We start from the raw sequence: 24,035 nt of genomic DNA, 5'->3' as shown, positions 1-24,035 counted from the left end.
AACATCAGTGTCTGAAACCCTGGTAACAACAAACTCTTGAACCCTATTGATGGGCTGTCCAGGGGCAGCCCTAAGATTTTGGTGGGCCTTAAAAAGACTTCTTATGTAACCCCAACTTCCAGCACAACCACCAAATTACATGCACAGCTCATAACTAGATTCAGTTCAGAGAAAAACTCAACAATCATATGACCCCTATGAGCAAGCACTTTGGCAACAGTGGGAAGGAAGAAATCCCTTTTAACAGGAAGAAATCTCAAGGAGAACCAGGCTCAGGGAGGGGCAACCATCCTCTACAACTGGTTGGGGAGAGAAAAGGAAGACAGCATAAAAGACGTGAAATGAAGACTTCAGAAGAAGATGTAGAAGCCTGTGGGGCCTAAGTAAAGTCCTCATTTATGGTTGCCTTTAGGGAGTAGATGACTCTTTAGGGAGTAAATGACAAAAATTTTAGACTCTGTTTTGCGTAACTATTTTTAAATCCCAGTAGCACTGCAACCACGTAAGCTAGCACAATATTTTTTTTGCATATGAAACCGGAGGAGTTGTACTTACATCTTATGCCATCAGCTTGTCCTAGGTCACGGTTTCCTTCCACATATAGCTTTGCAAAAACTGCATAAAAAGCGCTTTCAGCAACAAAAACATAATATTCCAGAAACACGCTTTGCCGATCCGATCAGCTGTTCGTAACACTTCCTATGTTGGAATAGACGTCAGCGCGAACTTTTGTATGTCCGGCATTACCTGCCCGAAACCGGAAGTGACGTCATTTTCGCGGAAATGTAGTTTTTTTTACCATATAGCCTCATGAGCCTATACTTGTGTTTTTAAAAATTATCTTTGACTTTATGACTTTCTGTGTCGTTTCTGGGATGCTTAGGACTCATATTGCACTGCTGGAAATAGTTTATTTTGATGCATATGCTGCTTTTTTGCAAATTTGCACTATAATATTTATTTTCGTTTTTCCTGCAGTGTATAAAAATTGGTGTATTTCAAAAATAAAACTATGAAGACACTCAAAATAAATTTCCTGTGGTAGGAAACTATTTTGTGCAACTTTTTTGTATTTACAGTTTTGAGGGATAAGCCTCTTAAATTTCTCTAACTAGAAATATATGTTAAAAAAGCAAAAACGATTTTCAATTTTTTTGTAGTTTATTGCACTTTTTTGCAATTTATGCAATTACTATGCACTTAATGCATACATATTATTAAAATCTGGGCTATAGTGGTTGTATTGATGTATAGCTACTTGAAATGCTCCCAAAAATGGCACCACACCATGTAAAAATATAATATAAGTTCTGGCAGACTTGGTTCTATGGTAGGTCTTAAAGGGTTAACTATACCCAACAACCAAAGTTCAGTTGTCAGTATATAACCCAACTTGAGGTTAAAAGAGTAAAATATAGAAAGACAAGGACATAATGGAAAACTTGATGAGTACTGTTTAATGTGTATGTAAATCTTCAAGACTTCAAATATTTTTTTAAGAAAATAAAGCAAACCACAAATGATCCTAATCATGTTTGAATATTTTGGGTTAAATATTTTGGGTTAAGTCCACATAGTTCATATCCTTCTCCATGTGTGTCCTTTTCCATTTATGCAAAAATTGCATAAATTAAAAATGGAGAAAAAAGAGAGAAATAAAAGAAATCTTTAACAGCTACCAAACTGCAAATAAAGCAGTGTCAAAACACAATTGATTTGAACTAGAAGCAGCTTAATAAAACGAGAAAAAAATCTGCAGTGCGATAAACCTTAAATCTGATTGAGTGCACATTCATGCAAATGTAAACTTATCATAAAAATTAAATACATTTCTTTTGTTTTTACAATTATCCTTGGTAATAAATTACTTTACTTTATTGATTTATATATTGATTTATATTGCTTCACAATAATATAAAATAGATAAACATAAAACAGCATAATCAAACAGCACCAATCTAATTAAAAGCTAGTCTAAATAAATGAGTCTTAAGATGATGTTTAAAAGAATAAATACAATCCAGGCAACGTAGAGATGGAGGGAGTGAATTCCACAATCTGGGGGTTTTATGCTGTGTAGGCCAGTTTATTTCTTGCATTTTTGTGCCACGTTATTGTGCCACATTTGTAAGGAAAATGCATTTGTGGGTTGAGCAGAAGAGTTGAGTATGTGGACTGTGTTGACAACATACTTGCAAAATCTTCTCCGCCAATACCAAATAGCTTATTCTGCTACTGGTTCTCATTTGTTGTTGTTTATAGAACCATATCACCCCATTAGAGCACGTCGCCCTCAGCCTGCAGGCTTACTTGTTTTTCCTAGAGTATTTAAAAGTAGAATACCCCTACCGGTCGCCGGAGGTTTATTCCTGTTAAAAGGGAGTTTTTCCTTCCCACTGTCACCAAAGTGCTTGCTCATAGGGAATCATATGATTGTTGGGTTTTTCTCTGTATCTATTATTGTAGGTTCTATAATAATAATAATGGATTGGATTTATATAGCACTTTTCAAGGCACCCAAAGCGCTTTACAATATCACTATTCATTCACTCTCACATTCACACACTGGTGGAGGCAAGCTACAGTTGTAGCCACAGCTGCCCTGGGGCAGACTGACAGAAGCGAGGCTGCCATATCGCACCATCGGCCCCTCTGGCCAACACCAGTAGGCGGTAGGGTAAAGTGTCTTGCCCAAGGACACAACGACCAGGACAGAGAGCCCAGGGATCGAACCGGCAACCTTCCGGTTACAGATGCGCTTCCCAACCCCCTGAGCCACGGTCGCCCACACGGGCTACTGTACAATATGAAGCACCTTGAGGCGACTGTTGTTGTGATTTGGCGCTATATAAATAAAATTGAATTGAATTGAGAGTCTTTGGTTTTCAGCCCCCTCTTCAGAGGAACCAGCTTCCAGTTTGGATTCGGGAGACAGACACTATCTCTACTTATACAGCAATAATAGCTTTTTTAGGGCTTTTCACATTGTCTGCCTCTGAGCAGCTGGTTCAGTGTTTAGTTAGAGGTAATTTCATAAACAGTCACAGCAGGGTATCAAGTGGCTGGAATAAAAAGAAAGAAAAAGGGAAAAAAACTCAAGTTCAAGTTCCCAATTACCACACAGCAGTACGCTGGGGATCTACATTTAATGTGACAGGACAACAGAGATTAGTTATTTAATGTATAATTAAATAAAAAAAAAATATTGCTCAATGAGTAATCCTTTGAACAACACATCACTATTTAAATGCTGTTCACTAAATTTTGCTCTTTAACCAGCTAAATGAACACATGCTGAAAACATAGCAGGTTTAAATATATGAGTGGTAGTAATTTTAACATAAGGCTAACAAGCTGTCTGTAAATCCAGGTATGTTTTTCCCATATTCAAAAAGACATTAATTATCTACAGGATTCTGGTCCAGATACTTATTTTTGAATAAAAGTGTTCCATTGAATGATAATAATAAAAACATAAAAAAAAAAAAAAAATGTGTCTGTTGAGTGGTCAACAGAGCTGAAGTCTGTTTATCATTAAAATCAATTAAAACTTACAAGATTGTAATTGCAGTTTGTAAAGACTGGGACCAGACACACTGTTCTTGTGTATAATTTTGGAAGTGTTTATTGATGCTGCACACAGTAGTTTTCATGGTTCGGCACCCCGTCCATCAACTTTCCAGCTGGCTGCACGGACACACTCCTCCCTCTCCAGTTTCACTATAAAAAGGGAAAGCTCTTTAAGATAATCAGCATCACCTGTCCCTCTAACCTCACTGGCACGGCCACTTTTGAGCTCACTCCACCACCCCTCCCCGGCAACTGAGCCAGGGACCACACCTCCACTACACAGTTAAACAAGAAAGGCCTCAATACACACCATATACAAGCCTTTATGTACATCGTGTGCCAAAAATAACAAAGTGTTCAAAGTACAAATCTGTTTATATTACCTATCTAACAGTATCTTGGATTAAATATTAGCCAGTCTGTTTTTTGCTGAAACAATAAAACAATAAATAAATAAGAAGTCGGTAAAACTTATAACACACCACATGATCTTTTTGAATGTATATAATTGTCTAAAGCTTTCTTTCTTTAGCAACTTGTAAAAATGAATTAGAGATCATGTGTCTTTAGTATCCACGCAGCCATGCTGAATTGCATATCTTAAACTCAACCTCGTTTTCATCCACACACACCACCACCTTTTTTTATGTTGTCCTGATCAAAGTACAAACCAGTCTGAGGTTTTTGAACACAGCTTAAGGAGGGGAGAAGGGTTGTTTTGACGAGTGTACAGGTATTTAAGTTTTAGTTTTTTAGGTTTTTTGTGTTGTTTTTATTGAAGATGTTAAATTGTTGGTGCTATATTTGATTATATTTCAAGACTTTTTACAAACCACTAATAACAAAGGAAAAAATCTTTAGGAGGTCAGGAAGACGACAACTCTTATCCTTGGTACTGCAATTATATTTGCGAAAATACCAATTATTTTTTTTTAAATAACCAATCTCATCCCAATCAAACTTTTTTTCATTGTCAAAACAGTGTTGTCTTCTTTTATGAATAACAACAATAAAAACATATTTGCTAACATTTGACTTTTAGCACTCCAGTATTGCTCTTCATGGATGGAATTTTTCTTAAGCCTCTGCTCAGAAGAGTCACTGCTTTGGTTTTCCAGCACATTGTGGTCGTACTTCTACTGACACTAGTTTGCAAAGGTAACTGTTAAATAAGTATATACAAATGTCCAGTTTAACTATTGTTTGATTCTTGGAAACAGAAAGAGAGAAAACTGCCACTGAACAATTGGTGACTCCACCCATGTAATCGGTTCTCAAAGTAATGTTTTTTTTTCCTCCTTTACTATTTTTTTCATTAACAAAGTAACTTATTTGAACAGGGCAAAGCAAACATGACAACGATAATTGAATTTGAATTTAAAATAGACTTACTTTTTCCTAGGGAATTCACAGAAGATCGGTCCATCTCCGCCATTAATAGCAGTGGCTGGTGACGGCATTGTTTTGCCATGCCAGCTGGAACCTCCTGTGGATGCTGTTCAGATGACAATTGAGTGGGGAAAACCTGATTTGAACCCCAGATTTGTGTTTGTGCGGCATAATGGACAGGAGCTTCAGACTGATCAAAACACAGCCTACAAGGGAAGAGTGTCACTGACCATCGATAAGCTAAAGCACGGAGATGTTTCACTGAAGCTGTCCAAAGTGAAAGTCTCTGATAGTGGAAGATACAGATGCTACATTCCACAACAGAGTAAAGAATATTTTGTTGAGCTTCTAGTTGGTAAGTAAATAAACTCTATAATAAATATAATATAATAAATATTAATAAACTATATCTTCTTAATGAGCTATGAGCAGGTTTCAAATACTGCTGCTTTGTCAAATTACTGCTGTCTCAGTTATATGCATGATGTTCTTTTGCATTATTGAAAATAGCGTGCAATAGACATGCAAATCCACCAGGTCCATTCCACGCTTTGCCTCTCCAAAGTTTGAAATGCATACTTATGCAGAAGCTGCAATAAGCTAGAGTAACGGCAGATGGAGATATTTTATTTCAAGCCAACATGAAAATAATCACGAGAAAGACTTTAAACAGACAAAACCTTTGACAATAAATGGTGAGGATCTTACAGTTTTTCTCAATTGCTTAAACACACTTGAAACTATGCCTCGTATTCTCAAAACAGTAAACTGAAAAATTTATTAGGCTGTGTTTTGAGTTTGTTCAAAAAAGAATGACTTCATATAGGAAAAAAATATATATCACATGTGCAGGACACCTTAAACTAGTTTTTTAATTAAGCAGAAAGGCAGAACAAAGTCAGGGCAAAATTGGCATCATGGGAATGAATAAGTCCTATGTGCTGAATAAGCTTTGTCAAACTAAAGGTTCTTCTGCCACATTTGGAGCACTGATATGGCTGAGGCATGGTGGTCAATACAGAAGATTTATTTGTCTGGTGACTGTGATTGGCAGAGGCCGGTCCTCACACTCATCTATTTTCACAATGTACTTTTGGAGAAAAATCAGGGTGTTCTTCAGATGTTTTGGATAAGCAAGGTTGAAGACAAAATACGAGCAGAAAGAAGAGATGATTCCTTCAAAAATACATGAGCTTCTGCACACTTCACTGCCATCCAACTTCACAATGTTTGGAGCGCTTCTGGAGAACACTGGTTTCCAGTCTTCATGAAGTAGCTGAACAGTTGGATAGGGGGTTTTAGGATGAACCTTTGAAGTCAAAAGAGAAGGTAGAGGAAAGCAATATCTTAGTCTCTTAACAAAAGATACATTTGTTTTCCTTTTATATAGACTAAATATTTTAATACACACACCTCTCCAAGTATGACAAAGAGATCCAGTTTCTCCTTGAAGACGTATGGCAGGAATAAAAGTGCAGCCCTTGTATCAAGATCTGCCAAAAAAACAAAAAACAAAACACAAGATCACCTATGCATTTTATCTGGCATTTCCAGTTACCTATAAAAATTATATAAAATGGAAGCCTTGAAGTTAAAAAAAAAAAAAAGCAAATACCTGGTAGGTCATCAGTGAGAGCCTCCTCTCTTGCATCAAGGTAGAGCTGGTAGAGTGGGGTTTTCCCTCGTGTAAGGTCAATCACCTTTGTTGCAACACATGAGAGCCCTTCACGAAATCGCTGGCTTACATTACCCGTTGTTGGTTGGATCCATCCGAGTTCGTTGCACAGCTACAGGTAAAAAATTCATTTTCAGTAAAAAATAACAGTGTATGAAAATGAAATAATCTAAAGTTGATATTAATTATGTATGGTGCTGCATAATTATTTTTTTTATAGAATTTAACAACAATACTGTAAGAAGTTACATGAACATACAAAAAAAAGGAAAGAGGGACAGATGAAGAAAACAAGGTCAAGGGCAAATAAAATTTACTACTATAAACATGTTAAATGTGACAGCTATTTCCAAGTTCAATTCAGCTTTCTGACTTACACCAGTAGGCATCCCTAAGAAGGGGTACTTCTTCAACACATCCTCCACAGGCATACCATCTGCAATTTCTTTTTGCCGCCAAGCAAACGTTTGCTGCATACGGTTATGAACCACCATGGTATCTGGTTGCATCTTCTGATATTGGCACTGTAAGACCTTTAAGTGGGCGTCTATGGATAATAAATCCTCTCCTTGGACGCATGGTCCCTTGAAAGAAAGCAAGAGTGAGAAGAGAAAGTCAAAACAGATTAGAAACCCAACATAAGACTAAATATACAATTAGAGCTGACACAATCTGTGCATCACAAAGAACTCGTATCAGTTAAAGTTAACCGATACCATGAACCAATATTTAAAATATGGAAACTCTGAAATAATTTCACATAAAATCTTAATTGTTAACTTGAAATTTTAGTTTTGGAGACATATTTAAAACGTTGTTTTTTTTAAAAAAAAATCTAGTTCACCCTCTTTTAGCGCCTTCCAATTAATAATTTTTTGTGAGGTAGAAATATTAGCACTGGTACTTTGTATTAGCAAGTGCTCTAATCCAAGTATTGTTATTGTTCCGGTTTGAAAAAAGGGGTACAGTTGCATCCCTAATCCTTAGTTTTAGATGTAATAACAGAGGCAAGAACATTTTATAGCTCAAGATGTCCCTCACACCAACCTGACAAACATTTCTCTGACTTGTTCGTTGACATTTATTAGGCTGCCCTCTCCTCGTAGAACCAAACTTCTCCTTACAACGCCTCACTGCCTCACTGTCGACTAGTGGTGCCCGCTCCGATTTTAATTTACGTCTCAAAGACATATGCCATGTGTGCTTGTTGAACAGAAACATAAGTTACTGTAAAAACAATCTACACAAAATACACCCAACAAAGAATCAGTAAACATACTTCATACAAACCTACTGAGAGGCTACAGATTGTCTTACTAACAAAAGAAGATCGAAAAAAGCTTCACTTTTACTTTGTAATCTTGAAGGAACCTTATGCAAATTTTAAATTTAACTTACATAACCATTTCCCTCACGATCCTTGAGGAAAGGATACTTCATTACCAGCGTCTTCACAGCTTGCACATATTCAGAATTTGTGGGATACCTGTAATATCAGAAGAAACATAAGTGTTAGAGCAACTGCTGACAAACAAACTTTATCAAGTGTCAGTTTATTTTCAATATGACAGATTCAGCTTTTTCTAAAGCAACAAGCTAACATTACCCTGATTAACTTACATAGTATACTGTGCCACAGCTTCATATAGAACTCTGATTATTGTGTGTCTGTCCCTTGGATTTTTATGGCACGGTTCTTTGTTGTCCAGTTTTAGTTGCAGATTTTTGGGAAATCTTGGAATTTCAAAAGAGGCTGGCAGTCTCAAAGTATTTTCATTGCTGTGAAAACAGTTAAGTGTTTGTTTTTATTGCATGAATTCAAGTATAAAACACTACAGTAACAATACATATGGTAGAAACAATGATCATATTAACTAAATCCTAAAAGTGCATAACGGCCAACATGTATGCTTCAGACATACTAACTTCATTATAAATAAGAAAATACCTTATTGAAGTTGACGAAGTAGATGGTTGCCAGTCTTCTGGAGAGACAGTCTGTAGAGTCAGTGTAACTGAAGATTCCTTCATCCTTGACACAAATTGGTTGAATTTAACCTGCTTTTTGAAGGATCCTTGGAAAAGGTATTCAACCATAGTCTCGGTAAGACCGCAGTCAACTGTGTCTCCATCAACCTCATTGTCTGCAAGATAAATGGTAGTACAAACTCTAAATTCCATGTAAGGATATTTATCACCACATTTTTACATGGGTAAAAACCGTATATCACACACATTAAAACCTTTTGTACAACTTCTTTCAGTTCAAAGAAATATTCATTAAAAAAATCAGTAAATTAAATAAAATAAACCAAATTTTTAGAGTGAATCCTCTCGATATGCAAAGTTTTCATTTTTAAATTTAGATGTTTGTTTGGGACTACTGGACACAGGAGAGCAGAGTCTGAGCATGCTTTTGTGCCCTTTCAAGTTTGGAAGAAAAAAAAAGACTAGAATGCTGTAATTTGTTAATATTCACTACTAAGGTGACTCCTTTCTCCAGATTTCCGACAGTTTCTGCCGTCTGTTCTTTCAGACCGATTACTTAAAGCGATAACACCCGCAGGACCGTATTACAAGCTCAGATTACATGCTGAAAAAGTTCCCACATTGCTTAAAACACGACTATCAAACCCCAGCTGCGACACCCTTGTTATATTTTAAACAAGTGCGGCGTCAAGATATTTTCTTTAAACGTTATATTCAGCCGCCCATGTGTGTTGATGGCCTTGGAATGGATGTAAAAACGTGATTTTATTAAACCATTACAGTTTTTCTCGATTGCTTAAACACTATAACCAGGCTTTTAAACTAAAATTTCAAAACCGTAACGCTATTGGTCAAAAAGCTCACCCATTTCCCTGAACTATAAACACTATTCCCTGCTTTGACACATGAGTCAAATTTGGTGAACTGTTACTGCAAAACTCTACACACAAATCCCTACATTTTTCAGTGCTTACACCATGTAGTCATTTAGAAAGCACTAGCATTCAATAATGTTAACTTAAGTCAGCATAGCTTGAGCTCAATTAGCACACAATTAACCAGGTGGAAACACTAGGAGTCAAAATTTATCACACACCAATCAGAACCTTCGATGGATAGATAAAAGGGCCAAAGTCAGCTCATTCAGGTTTGAAACAATGGATCCAAAGAGATGCAAAGGAAGAGGACGTGGTGGAGAAAGAGGACGTGTTGAAGGAGGAGGACGTGGTGGAGGAAGAGGACATGGTGAAAGAGGAGGACGTGGTGAAAGAGGAGGACGTGGTGAAAGAGGAGGACATGGTGAAAGAGGAGGACGTGGTGAAAGAGGAGGACGTGGTGAAAGAGGAGGACATGGTGAAAGAGGAGGACGTGGTGAAAGAGGAGGACGTGGTGAAAGAGGAGGACGTGGTGAAAGAGGAGGACATGGTGAAAGAGGAGGACGTAGTGGAGGAAGAGGACGTGGTGAAAGAGGAGGAGGAGGAGGTGGTCTAGGACAACAGGAAGGTGGTGGAGGAGGAGGGAGAGGTGGAGGAGGAGGAGGACGTGGTGAAGGAGGTGGAGGTGGAGAACGACGGCGACAAGGAAGGGGAAGAGCAAGGGCAAGAAGACAGTCAGTCTCGGATGAAATTCGAGCCACTTTAGTTGACCATGTCCTTGTCCATGGGATGACTATGAGGGAGGCTGGGCAACGAGTACAACCAAATTTGAGTCGCTTCACTGTTGCCTCCATCATCAGAACCTTCAGGGAGGAAAACAGGTAGGTGTACTTGCAGTAAGACTGCTTTGTACAGTAACTTTTAAGTTACTGAACTTATGTTTCTTGAGTTTCAGTATGTTTCCATTATTTTCCTGTAAAAAGAATGTGTGACAGTTACAGTAATGAGTGCTTCTATTTTTGTAGGACACAGAGACGACCACCTGGTGGAGGCAGGTTAAGGCTTTTGTCGGAGGGGCAAGAGAGGGAACTTGTAAACATGGTAATTGCAAATAATGTAATCCGCCTGCAAGAGATTCAAAGGAGAGTGATTGAGGATGATCATCTTTTTCGAGGCATAAATGCCATCAGCCTCTCCACAATTGACCGCATCCTCCGAAAGAATCAATTCCGGATGAAACAGGCATACCGAGTCCCTTTCGAACGAAACTCTGACAGAGTGAAAAACCAACGTGTGGAATATGTTCAGGTATGAGTTTGGATATTGTATAAAGTATTGTGTACCATCACAGCATGGCAGTTTATGCTGCCATTTCAGCACTCTTGAACTGTGGTTCAGGGTACCGATTGACTCTACTGTGTTATGTGTTTTGCAGAGAATCTTTGAGATTGAAGGACGGCCTGTTCCCCATGAAATAATCTTTGTGGATGAGGCAGGTTTTAACCAGACCAAAAGAAGGAAAAGGGGGAGGAACATAATTGGCCATCAGGCTATTGTAAATGTCCCTGGTCAGCGTGGAGGGAATGTCACTATGTGCGCAGCCATCAGCCAACGAGGGGTACTCCACCGCCATGCCGTACTAGGACCCTATAACACTATGCTTCTCCTTGCTTTTCTTGATGGTTTAAGACAACATATGTTCCAGCTGGACTACAGGGAACCAGCACAGCCAGAGCAGCCTCACTACGTTGTTGTGTGGGATAACGTCAGCTTCCATCGCGCTGCTCTGGTTCGTGACTGGTTTACCAATAACCCAAGGTTTTCTAATATCTTTCTGCCTGCATACTCTCCCTTTCTAAACCCGATAGAGGCGTTATTTTCGGCATGGCGGTGGAAAGTGTATGACCGAGAACCTTATGTCCGTGTTCACCTCCTTCAGGCCATGGAAGAAGCCTGCCTAGACATATCAGTAGATGCATGCCAGGGGTGGATCAGGCATGCAAGAGGATTTTACCCCCGCTGCCTGGCTAGGGCCAATATAGCCTGTGATGTGGATGAGATTCTCTGGCCTGACCCAGACCAAAGACAAGATGCTGAGGTGGGATAATGTTTCTGGTGTGTGTTGTACTGTATAGTACATGAATAAAAATGTGCCACTGTACATACATTGGTTGCGTCTTTTGTGTTTATCATGTGAAAAGGTTTTTGAAGGGGAGAACCATAAGCAACCTAATTGTTTTGGAACTATTGTTTTGAATTAATTGTACCAGTGTGCAAAACTCTGTTGTAGTGTGTGTGTTTTTGAGGGCTTGTGTTTGATGTCTGAGGGCAAAGTTTGGTTTTTCAGCAAGAGTGAATAGTTTTGAGTGTAGAGCTTCATTTTGACCTGAAAATAGGATATTTGGGAAATTGAGTGAGATGTTATGGATTTGTGTTTACTGTTGTGAGAATATGAGGCATAGTTTCAAGAAATGTGTTTTAGCAATCGAGAAAAACTGTAATACACTAACGGTAAACTGCATTCAGCTACCAGGGAATCAAATTTCGCGCCGTTCCGCTGCGCAGGGGTTACCGAACCCATAGACTGTGGCCGAACCACATATATAAGTTCAAATTTATACAAATACTATGTGTACACATTTTTCAGAACTGTGACCTCAACTTTACACATGAAACGTTTGTAAAAACGTTTGTAAAAAGACATAATTTGAGCTAAGAGAGTGCCGAAACTAGCTAAATTGCTAATATACGTTAAGCTAGGCTAAACCAATAATTAGTAATTACACTACATTTTTCTTTAAATAAAACTTACCTCTGAAGCGCTGAGCTTCAGCTTCGGTGACATCTAAGCCCCACTCTTGTATTTTTGTTAAGAGTTCCTCGGTTGAAAGTGAACAGAGCACACCAGGACTTGCAAGTTCGTAATCCATCTCCGTCCGTTGATAAAACCAAATGGCACCTGCTGCATTTACAGAAAGTTCTAGAATCCACCAGCTATTCGTTGAGTTTCTTCTTCTACTTTTTGTTTGATGATCCAAATAGTTATACTTTAAAATAAACATTCTCTTAAAAAAAATGTTTAAATGCATTTTTACTTTTTTTCTTTCAAATAAATTCATTGTTCTTAAAGCAGCTTAAAAATAAGGGGGGTTCAGGGAATACAAAAACAACAACAGCAATGAATAATAAAAAATAAAATAAAAACACTAAAATATATGCTTAAATCAATACAGTTGCAAATAAATTACTGTCAAAAAGAATTTAAAAAAACCTCTAATCAAAAAGAGCTTAATCAACCTGTACTTTATCTTTTGAAAGAATGGGTACAAATAAGTACTTTTCACAATTAAGGAACATGTATGTACCTTTCAGACGCTAAAAAAGGTACAGATAGTTCCCCCGAGGTCCAATATTTGTCCTTAGACTGTATTAATGTCATTTTTGTACCTTGGGGCACAGTAATGTACCCCTTCCGTACCCCTATTTCTGACTGTGCAGGACTACTTACTACAGAACCAGAATCAAAACTAGATGATAGTAGCACTAAAAATCATCATAGACCTGCACTACACTTATTTTTTAATTCTACCAAAGTACACTATGTAGATTCAGAAAAGTTTATATAAATATTTAGCCTTGTTGGGCAAACAAGCCTGCATAACTTAATAAATATAGAATTTGAAAAGTAACAAATGGTATCGAAAAAGATGCACTAGGTACGAGATACATGTTCTGATGAGTTTGACTAACATTTTTGACTAAAATGTCTGTCTCATCTGCTCTTGTTCCATCTCTGTTCTGTCCTCATTCTCCTCTCCATCTTCCTCTTTGTGTGACAATCAAGCCAAACACCAATATCATCAAATATACAGTTTAAACTGTATTGTATTCAAAATTGAGCCACACTTATGGAGCTCCACAATTCTTTTCCTGGTGTTTTGGTTGATATCTCTTGATTTTCCCATGTCAAAGAAACAGGCTCTGTGTTTTGCCTTATATGCATCCACAGCTGTGCCACCAGTCTACTCACATGGACTCTACTAACCTATCAGAAGCTTCTTCAGCTCAGAATGGAATCGTCTGCAGTTTTCTTATTACAGTTTTTCTCGATTGCTAAAACACATTTCTTGAAACTACGCCTCATATCCTCACAACAGTAAACACAAATCCATAACCTCTCACTCAATTCCCCAAACATCCTATTTCCAGGTCAAAATGAAGCTCTACACCCAAAACTATTCACTCCTGCTGAAAAACCAAACTTTGCCCTCAGACATTAAACACAAGCCCTCAAAAACACACACACTACAACAGAGTTTTGCACACTGGTACAATTAATTCAAAACAATAGTTCCAAAACAATTAGGTTGCTTATGGTTCTCCCCTTCAAAACCCTTGTCACATGATAAACACAAAAGACGCAACCAATGTATGTACAGTGGCACATTGTCATTCATGTACTATACAGTACAACACACACCAGAAACATTATCCCACCTCAGCATCTTGTCTTTGGTCTGGGTCAGGCCAGAGAATCTCATCCACATCACAGGCTATATTGGCCCTAGCCAGGCAGCGGGGGTAAAATCCTCTTGCATGCCTGATCCACCCCTGGCATGCATCTACTGATATGTCTAGGCAGGCCTCTTCCATGGCCTGAAGGAGGTGAACACGGACATAAGGTTCTCGGTCATACACTTTCCACCGCCATGCTGAAAATAACTCCTCTATCGGGTTTAGAAAGGGAGAGTATGCAGGCAGAAAGATATTAGAAAACCTTGGGTTATTGGTAAACCAGTCACGAACCAGAGCAGCGCGATGGAAGCTGACGTTATCCCACACAACAACGTAGTGAGGCTGCTCTGGCTGTGCTGGTTCCCTGTAGTCCAGCTGGAACATATGTTGTCTTAAACCATCAAGAAAAGCAAGGAGAAGCATAGTGTTATAGGGTCCCAGTACGGCATGGCGGTGGAGTACCCCTCGTTGGCTGATGGCTGCGCACATAACACAGTAGAGTCAATCGGTACCCTGAACCACAGTTCAAGAGTGCTGAAATGGCAGCATAAACTGCCATGCTGTGATGGTACACAATACTTTATACAATATCAAAACTCATACCTGAACATATTCCACACGTTGGTTTTTCACTCTGTCAGAGTTTCGTTCGAAAGGGACTCGGTATGCCTGTTTCATCCGGAATTGATTCTTTCGGAGGATGCGGTCAATTGTGGACAGGCTGATGGCATTTATGCCTCGAAAAAGATGATCATCCTCAATCACTCTCCTTTGAATCTCTTGCAGGCGGATTACATTATTTGCAATTACCATGTTTACAAGTTCCCTCTCTTGCTCCTCCGACAAAAGCCTTAACCTGCCTCCACCAGGTGGTCGTCTCTGTGTCCTACAAAAATAGAAGCACTCATTACTGTAACTGTCACACATTCATTTTACAGGCAAATAATGGAAACATACTGAAACTCAAGACACAAAAGTTCAGTAACTTAAACGTTACTGTACAAAGCAGTCTTACTGCAAGTACACCTACCTGTTTTCCTCCCTGAAGGTTCTGATGATGGAGGCAACAGTGAAGCGACTCAAATTTGGTTGTACTCGTTGCCCAGCCTCCCTCATAGTCATCCCATGGACAAGGACATGGTCAACTAAAGTGGCTCGAATTTCATCCGAGACTGACTGTCTTCTTGCCCTTGCTCTTCCCCTTCCTTGTCGCCGTCGTTCTCCACCTCCACCTCCTTCACCACGTCCTCCTCCTCCTCCACCTCTCCCTCCTCCTCCTCCACCTTCCTGTTGTCCTAGACCACCTCCTCTTCCTCTTCCACCACGTCCTCCTCTTTCACCATGTCCTCTTCCTCCACCACGTCCTCCTCCTTCACCATGTCCTCTTTCTCCACCACGTCCTCTTCCTTTGCATCTCTTTGGATCCATTGTTTCAAACCTGAATGAGCTGACTTTGGCCCTTTTATCTATCCATCGCAGGTTCTGATTGGTGTGTGCTAAATTTTGACTCCTAGTGTTTCCACCTGGTTAATTGTGTGCTAATTGAGCTCAAGCTATGCTGACTTAAGTTAACATTATTGCATGCTAGTGCTTTCTAAATGACTACATGGTGTAAGCACTGTAAAATGTAGGGATTTGTGTGTAGAGTTTTGCAGTAACAGTTCACCAAATTTGAGTCATGTGTCAAAGCAGGGAATAGTGTTTATAGTTCAGGGAAATGGGTGTGCTTTTTGACCAATAGCGTTACGGTTTTGAAATTTTAGTTTAGAGGCCTGGTTATAGTGTTTAGGCAATCGAGAAAAACTGTAATTAACAATAAACTTAGTGTACATGTACTCCTAAATTTGATGAAAGTGATAAAAAATAGACAGCTCCCTCTTTTTATTCTGACATTTAACTCATTCAAAAGATATTTCAATATTTATTTATCCAAAACAAAACAGGTTTACTCTAAATTGATGTTGTACAGTAAAAAAAAAATGTTCTTGTGTTTTCCATAAAGTGTATGTAAACATCTGGTTTCAACTGTGAATATACTGCTGTGTATTGAAGTTCCTCTTGTTTTGCATAGAAATATACTGAACAACATACAAAGCATAATATATAAAATACTACCAGAGTTTTTTCTTTGAAAGAAGCCCCTTATTCTTGTATATCAGTACATTACTGAAACCGGTTTATTTAGCCGTGGAGGGAAACAACTGAAAATATGAAATAAACACATGTAAGCTAAGACTCTCTAAAGAAACAGCATTGTTATTGTTCGGCTTTTCATTTCGCCCTTTGTTGATTCACTCGAAGAGCAAGTAACTACTATGGGTCACGTGATCAGTTTGATATCAATCATTTGTGATACACCGTCATATTTACATTATTTGTACAGTACGAATGATTTTCTTTGGTACCTGGTGAAACTTAAGCTCTCCTCTGTCTGCCTGGCTGCACTTCTACAGCAAAAACAGGCAGCAGCTTCTCCCCCCCTCGCTCACATGCGTAAGTGCTGTGCCTAGTGCCTGAGCTTGGATCATACCAAAATTAGGGGGAATTTACGACTGTGCGCTATGTGCTTTGAATATTGTGTGTAGTTTTTGTTTTATACAGTTGTCAGTCAGGCATCTAACTATGAAAGAAATTACACTCCAAAAAACCCCGGGTTTCTGAAAAAATGCAACCCCCCCCCCGCCGATGATTTACAATATCCCAATGGCCAATTATGTTCCTCCTCCTCCTCAACCTCTTCCTTTGCATGTCTTTGGATCCATTGTTTAAAACCTGAATGAGCTGACTTTGGCCCTTTTATATATCCATTAAAGTTTCTGATTGGCATGTGATACATTTTGACTCCTAGTGTTTCCACTTGGTTAATTGTGTGCTAATTGAGCTCAAGCTGTGCTGACTTAAGTTAACATCATTGAATGCTAGTGCTTTCTAAATGACCACATGGTGTAAGCACTAAAAGATTTAGGGATTTGTGTGTAGTTTTGCAGTAACAGTTCACCACATCTGACTCATGTGTTAAAGCAGGGGGATAGTGTTTAAAGTTCAGGGAAATGGGTGTGCTTTTTGAAAAATAGCATTATGGTTTTGAAATTTTAGTTCAAAAGATTGGTTATAGTATTTAAGCAATCGAGAAAAACTGTAATTGTCTTGAGGTAAAGTTACACAAAGGTTTAAATATGTACTTTTAAATGCTACCAGCATATGCCACTTTTGAACGATTATTTCTGTAAATAATCATTTATGAAAAAAAGGATCATTTATTTAGTTTAAATATTGGACCAGTCATTGATGAAATATGTCGTTTTTCTTTTTATCATCAGGCGCTTCCTCCCAACCTGGTGTCAACTTAGCAGGACTCGATAAAGCGAGCAGCGGAGTGATGTTGGAGTGTAAGTCTGCAGGATGGTATCCAGAGCCTGAAGTAATATGGATGGACGGTGATGGAAACCTCCTCTCTGCTGGACCTACAGAGACCCTCAGAGGTCCCGATGACCTCTATACTGTCAGCAGCAGAGTGACTGTAGAAAAGAGACATAACAACAACTTCACCTGCAGAGTCCAACAGAGGAAAACCAACCAGACCAGAGAAACACACATACATGTTCCAGGTAGAAGAAAAACATTTAACTTAATAAATAAAATCCATTTAAGGCAAATGAAGGTGTTGTGCTTTTAAAATATACTTTTTTATTATTTCAGATGATTTCTTCGTGGTTCCAGCAAGTTGTGTTGTTGCTGTCACCTTTAATGTGATTTTCTGCCTCATATTTGTTCTTGCAGTCGCTATTTTTATGTGGAAAAACAGTGAGTCAGTAATGTGTTTGATTTATTTATACATTCATTTCATGTCAAAGTCTGTAAAATTGTGCTATTTTGAACTAAATACATGTATAAAAAAGTGTATATGTTTAATTTTTATTTGTTTTCCCACAGAGATGAAAATTCAAGATACTCCTACCACAGAATGTCAGTCTTTCCTGGAAGATTTAGGCAACATAAATGGAAAACTTGATGAAGAGTTAAAAGTGTGTGAAGAAAAACAAAAGAATGCAGTACAGAGGATGATTGTTGTTCTAAAGGAGATTTTGACTCAAATAGAGAAGCAGAAAGAACAATTTATCAGCCAAACAAAGGAGGCAGAAAGACTGGCTAAGGAGAATGAGGAGAAGATTAAATCAGTTGAAAACGATTCTGCATTAAAGGGAGATAAAGCAAAGGGATACTTCAAACTAAAAGAAATCATGATCGATGTCAAAGGGGAAATAGATAAGGTAAAACAAAATAATCAACAGTTTGGATTTAATACAGACACGCTAATAAAGACTATAAATGATGAGGTTTCTAGAATGACACAACAGAAAGAAGAACTGGAGAAACACTTAGTGCAAATGAAAAGACAAATGGAGGAGATAGAGAGTAAGAGAAATAAGATCCAATCGAAGTTTGAGAATCTGCCAAAAAATAATAGAAATTTCAAAATTATTAGGCGGGGCAAAAAAAATTGTTTAAATGACACAGTAGTGTAAGTGATACTGAAAATTAAAAGTAACAAGAAATTTAAAAGCACAGTAAGAAGATATATGTTTTTTCAAATATGTTGTTGGATTTACTTAATTCAATGGTGGACATTTGTTGCACACAGATGTTTTGCTTCGGCAGCAACTTAAACAATTGAGTTAAATTAACACAATTTATTCATGTTCAATAAACCTGTGCAATTTGTGTTGATAAAATGTGACTTAAACATGTTTTGATGAAGTAATTTGAGCTCTTGGAATATTTTAATCCTTCACAATTTTCTCACGTTATCCCAACACGATTCAATAACTTTTACCCAATACTACTTGGTCACTTAAATGCTACATGTTATCTTCAAATTACATTTTGCTATTATATTCTAGTATCAAATACACAATTTTCAAATGGAGGCCTTATAACAGATTGTATTGTTCTCTTCCAAGATGGTTGCTGGCATCCACCAGTAACCTTTCAAAACAACATGTCTAATTTCACTGCATTGACAGTAGGTAAAGAATTAAACTGACATTACTCCTCCATTGAATCTATATAAATCAACAGTTAAATAATGTCAGTTCTTCCGTGTTCTCTGGAATCAATCACAGTAAAGAAATTAGACTGTTTCTTTTGAAAAATGTTGGGAAAGAACAAATCAAAACATTCTATTTAAGGCCTCTGACATCAAGATTCAGTTAAACAACAATTATAACTAAACAATTTGAGGTAATGTTAGTTTCCATTAACATTAAATTAGGTTACTGAATTGGCAAACACCTTCCTATTAACACTACCCATTTTACCCCAATAACTAAAGAAATTAGCACTTGCAGGTCAAAACCTTTATTCAAGAGACGCAAAAATAACATTGATACAGTGACTGTCAAAAATTACAGCACTGATCATACTGTGACATCTTGGTTCAAAACAGCACACTTAGAAATATTCAACGTTCTTTACTTCAACTGAATGAAACTGAAAATACCATTTCACACGGCCCATATGGGATATTTAGACTGTATAACTGTTCACGCTACATCTCTTCACTAGTAAAAGAAAGAAAAAATACAAAGACAAATTTAAAAATGCTGCCAAACAGACAAACAGAACTTGTACAGAGCAAAAGGAAAAACAAACAACAAAAAAAACGGCTTGTCCTCATGGCAGTTGCAGAGTATATAAAAATGAACCCTGCGATCCGTTCCTGGAATTGAGCTTCAAAAATGCAGCAGAACAAGTGTGAGATTTAAATGTCCTCTCACCTAGAGCTGGTCACCTCACATGCATAACAGTGAGCTTCGTTGCAGGAGCAGTTTTGTCTTAGTTGTGAGCTTTTCTTGAGAGCTGAGTTGCATCCAACTCCATTACCACCCTTTGAATCACCTCAAAAGTGTAGCAGAGTTGTGATGGGTAACTCATGTTGAAGGAATAAAAAAGGTCCAAACAGCATGGCTACTGCAAAGGTCACGTTATCCAGATCTTGAAGAACAACATCAGAAAAGTCATTGCCTGGCGCATCTCTGGAGACAGATGTTCATTGTGGTTTTCTCAATCTGTGCAGTGGCCTCAGTCAAGTCCTGGTTAAACACAAAACATTTCTTTAAGATTCCTTTTTAAACTCATCTCTTTTGAATCTACCAGTTCTAATGTTAGAGTAATTTAAACCAATGCAAGCAACATAGTAAATAGCTATAGCCAAAGAGTGGCCTGCCATGCTGCCATTCATGGTCTAACAGAGTTTCTAAGAGAGGGTGAAAAACATAATAATTTCAAATGCTTTACATTAGTTTTTGTTAGAAAGACACCGGCCCATCAGAAATCCAGGTTATGTCACTCAGAAGATGTTAGAATTTAGACTTTCAGCCCCACAATTTGGTTAGCTGTTGGTCAGTTGGTCTTTTTTTTTTTTTTTTCAAACAAAAGCTAATGTAAATATTGGGGGGATTTTTCTTTGTTCACTAGAATGACAAATTTAAAGTTTTTTCACACTGATGTGACCCCTAATACAGGGGTGGGGGTGGGGCCTCAAGGGCCGGCGGCAGAGTTCACTACCAGGCCTCATGTGAACTTCAAATTATTAAAGAGGACTACTGGTCCTAACCAGTCCAATGAGGATCAAGTGGATAACTAAATGCATTTTTAAATGTTGCAAATCCACAATCTACTCATAAAACACTCACCATGAACTCCTGCACCAAGATGTTGCAATTGTCTTTCACACAGATGCGGAGCACTTTGATGAGGGACTCCGAGCATTAATGTCATCCTTGACTATTATAACAAAGAAAACAGAGATTTGTGAACTTTTCAGTAGCACAGAAGAAAATGATCCCAGACAAAAACTCTTGACTTTTTAAACCAGTCAACATGCAACACCAGCATCTACAAAGCAATATCAAAAGTTCCTGTTTGACATCAACTTTATGGATATATCGTTTCCAGAACATTTATTTTTTAAAAAAGATAAATTTTTCTCAGTGGGCCAGTAAATGCATGACGAAAATTATGGCATCCTTTCGGTGGAATCAGTACTCACAGGTAATAGTTGACGGTTTCAATGGATGTAGCATAAAAATCTTTTACTGACCTAATGCAATACATATACACTTTGTAGTTAAAGAATTTTAAAGTTCTTACTGTCATAATGGCAGCTACATCCATTAGCTTTGTGCCCTGTTCCCCCGATCACTTTGCAAACACTTTCAGCAGACTGCCAGAGAGAAACTCAGCTCCGTCAGAAACCTTGACTGTATGCATGGTTGGGATGCACTGGAATGCTGCATTTTATCTGAAATGACATAAAATTATTTTGAAATAACAGCAGGCACTGTGCTTGGTTAATCAGTAATGTTTTGTTGAATAAAAACTGTGTTTCCAGATCTTATGGGATTAAAAAAATCCAAAGATGTTTGTTTCTGATTTGCAACCCAAGAACCCACAAGTTACAACCTCATTTCAGTTCAAGTGTGCATTAATGCGAGTCCAGTAATCACCTTTCTGGCAATACATACAGGTATAAGATAAACCTATGGCAGATTTTGGATTTCTCAGTTGTATTAATAGGGTGAGTATGCATGCACCTAATAATTATAAAAAACCTATTATAATTAAGTTACAGAAACGAAAATAGAATATACTTTCTTACCATAACACCTTGAACCCACAATCCATCAGCTGACTCCTGGTGAAATGCAGAATAGATGTGGTCTCTCAATGTGCAGCAAAAAAAACAAAAACAAAAAGAAAAGGACAGCAGGTGAGGGCAGGAGGGGTAGGGATGTAAGCTAGCATAATGCCGCTGATGATATTAGCTAAAGCTGTTCAATGTCCAAAATCTCCCTAACACCATGGTGCAGTAAATACACAATGTAACTGAAGAGTCAGTTGGCAAATCTATTCACACAGAAAACCAAATTATGTTATGAGTGCCTCGTAATTAGGTTTAATGTGATATTACGGCTCTTGTGCCAAAGACAAATTCAAATGAAAAAGCGCCAATTCTTTGACAACAGATAAAACAGCAAATAAGCTAACGGCTCTTTTTTAGCATGTTACATGGCGACACTCTAGACGTTTAACTACATTTGGCTGAAATATGGTAAAAATTAATTCAAAAAATCAAGACATACCAAAAACGTAGAGTTGGCTGCTCGACTTGACTGAGATGGATGCCTTTTTTAAACCACGATCCAAAGCCCGCGAGATGAAATCACGCGTGGTTTCACGAGATTTAACGTTGCTATCTTATTAACTTACTTCACCTGAACATGATATGAACAATTTAATACACCCTTTCTGCATATCATGTAGTTTTTACACTATATAGTTACATTTAACTTTAAAACATGAGGCAATTGTGTTAAATACATGCAAGATGCTTACATAAATCCAAGAGATGGCCAGTCCCTTTTTTTCAGTGTGGGATTTGAATACTGTTAGTGGAAATAGAGGCTTTTGAAGCTTCATCTGAGAAAGCCTGGTTGGCTAATAGAGCCAGTTAGCATTTTGAAATAACTAAAAATGACTGCTCTTGATCAGCAGACCTAAAAGTGAGATGGGACATATAATTTTAAATGTTCTTATAGATAACCGAAGAAATTGCATGCAAGCATTAAATAAATTAAAGTGGATCTTAATTTGGTATTTTAGTCAATCTAGAATATGACAGATTCCATAAATACTGTTTGTATTTATTGAAAGCAAACATTTAATTTAACTTAATTTTAATTAAATATTTAAATTATGATGCTAAGGTCCTGAGATATGAATATATGAGTATTTGTAAGTATTATTACTGATCAGTGGGATTAATTCCAAAAGTGGTGAAAGTCAATTTTTAACATCAGTTAAACCAGTCGTTATGCATTTGACAGAAACGATGATGTGGTAAGTAGTAAGTAAGTAAGTACTGCTGTGTCCTGTCAGTAAACAAGTGCTGAGCAATGTTTTGTTGTATTCATTTATTTTTAAATAATCTACTTACTGTTAGGAGTTAATTTGAGATATCAGGGTATGTTCTTGGTCATCCAGATTGTGGCAGTCTTAAACATTAGGTTGAAGTCAACTGGAGTTCTTTTTAGGTTTATGAAAACATTTCACCTCTTATCTGAGATCTGACTTCCCAACAGCTAAAAGTTGTTGGGGAGTCACCTTTTAGAACGGAAGTCAACTATAAAACCGTTGGCTTCAGTTCAAATCTTTCAAGTTGAACTGAGATGAAGTCAATGATACTTTCTGTGGAGCTGTCACCTTGGACGTCATCCTAAGAGTCACTAACCAACATGTGAGCTCTCAGGATGACATTAACCAAGGTGTAAATCAGTGATGGAAGTGTGATCTGTGCACTGGAACTTAAAAACAAAGCTTCTTTCTAACACAGAAGAATAGATAGAAGTGGGATAAATTAAATTGTAAGGTATGCTAATATGAAAAGGCAGTTAAAATATTGTTTTTGTGAATGTGTGTACAAATCGTTTGCATGTTGATGATTTTTAGTCTTTTAATGCTTTTTCTTGGTTTTTCCATGTTGTTTTTATAAAGGTTATGTTGTACATATCAGTGTGACATTGATTACTTATTGTTGTGTATGTGAGCATTTTACAAATTCAAATTAATGGTTCTTTGATATGTATAAACAACATATGTACTCATTTTTTAAATTTGTTATAACTTGATTATTCAAATGTGTCCTGATGACTTTAGCTTGAAAAAATAAATTAATATAACTTATTGAGGAAAGGGTCCCATTTTAACTGATTATCAAAAGAAGAAGTTATGCAACTTCTTGTTATTTCAACCTCAGATTCCTTGAATGTATGATAACACCTTATCGCAATGTACCAATTACGTACACAAACGAGTCACAAAAGGGTGGAGGTGCTGTGTCCCTTCACTGTGTCTGTCTACTGCATGGCCTGATGTTAGAATATTTTTTTCAGAAAGCAAGGTCTTTTGCTTTTATTGGAAAGGGCAGTGCAGACAGTAGGCAGTAGGGTGGGGGAGAGCAT

General features: G+C 37.6%; 2 protein-coding genes and 1 long non-coding RNA gene across 4 annotated transcripts; 1 reads left to right on the top strand and 2 right to left on the bottom strand.

The window, feature by feature from the left end:
- The first annotated feature begins 4,631 nt into the window (after nt 1-4,631).
- On the top strand, nt 4,632-17,952 carry LOC143416681 (butyrophilin subfamily 1 member A1-like). Its single transcript, XM_076882141.1, has 5 exons — nt 4,632-4,728; nt 4,973-5,314; nt 17,334-17,621; nt 17,713-17,732; nt 17,947-17,952. The coding sequence occupies exons 1-5, from the start codon at nt 4,632-4,634 to the stop codon at nt 17,950-17,952; spliced, it is 753 nt and encodes a 250-aa protein (XP_076738256.1).
- LOC106676619 (sterile alpha motif domain-containing protein 3-like) lies at nt 5,877-12,432 on the bottom strand. The gene is made up of 8 exons (XM_076880295.1): nt 12,311-12,432; nt 8,583-8,778; nt 8,255-8,413; nt 8,033-8,120; nt 7,012-7,218; nt 6,575-6,746; nt 6,373-6,452; nt 5,877-6,268 (listed from the first exon to the last, which is right to left on the bottom strand). The coding sequence occupies exons 1-8, from the start codon at nt 12,426-12,428 to the stop codon at nt 5,972-5,974; spliced, it is 1,317 nt and encodes a 438-aa protein (XP_076736410.1). The 5' UTR covers nt 12,429-12,432; the 3' UTR covers nt 5,877-5,971.
- A 1,403-nt stretch (nt 17,953-19,355) lies between the features above and the next one.
- Nucleotides 19,356-22,444, bottom strand: LOC143415007 (uncharacterized). Of its 2 annotated transcripts, none has more exons than XR_013095615.1 (5): nt 22,158-22,444; nt 21,674-21,709; nt 21,166-21,316; nt 20,709-20,799; nt 19,356-20,105 (listed from the first exon to the last, which is right to left on the bottom strand). It is a non-coding gene; the product is annotated as an uncharacterized LOC143415007 (long non-coding RNA). The 2 variants fall into 2 exon arrangements; XR_013095616.1 differs by having other exon boundaries at nt 20,709-20,794.
- Nucleotides 22,445-24,035: the final 1,591 nt, after the last annotated feature.

The sequence above is a fragment of the Maylandia zebra genome, linkage group LG3, assembly GCF_041146795.1.
Source record: "Maylandia zebra isolate NMK-2024a linkage group LG3, Mzebra_GT3a, whole genome shotgun sequence".
Classification (NCBI taxonomy): domain Eukaryota; kingdom Metazoa; phylum Chordata; class Actinopteri; order Cichliformes; family Cichlidae; genus Maylandia; species Maylandia zebra.
Note: the sequence above shows the minus strand (reverse complement) of the source record. Positions and strands in the feature narration are given on the sequence as shown.

Bases quoted from the DNA above. Each gene is read 5' to 3' on its own strand.
- LOC143416681 (XM_076882141.1), top strand. From the start codon at position 4,632: ATGGATGGAATTTTTCTTAAGCCTCTGCTCAGAAGAGTCACTGCTTTG. The intron at 5,315-17,333 runs GTAAGTAAATAA...TTTTATCATCAG, and splicing joins TTTTGTTGAGCTTCTAGTTG to GCGCTTCCTCCCAACCTGGT. The intron at 17,622-17,712 runs GTAGAAGAAAAA...TTATTATTTCAG, and splicing joins AACACACATACATGTTCCAG to ATGATTTCTTCGTGGTTCCA.
- LOC106676619 (XM_076880295.1), bottom strand. From the start codon at position 12,428: ATGGATTACGAACTTGCAAGTCCTGGTGTGCTCTGTTCACTTTCAACC. The intron at 8,779-12,310 runs GTAAGTTTTATT...TTTATCTTGCAG, and splicing joins TGAAGCTCAGCGCTTCAGAG to ACAATGAGGTTGATGGAGAC. The intron at 6,453-6,574 runs GTATTTGCTTTT...TTTTTTTGGCAG, and splicing joins TCTCACTGATGACCTACCAG to ATCTTGATACAAGGGCTGCA.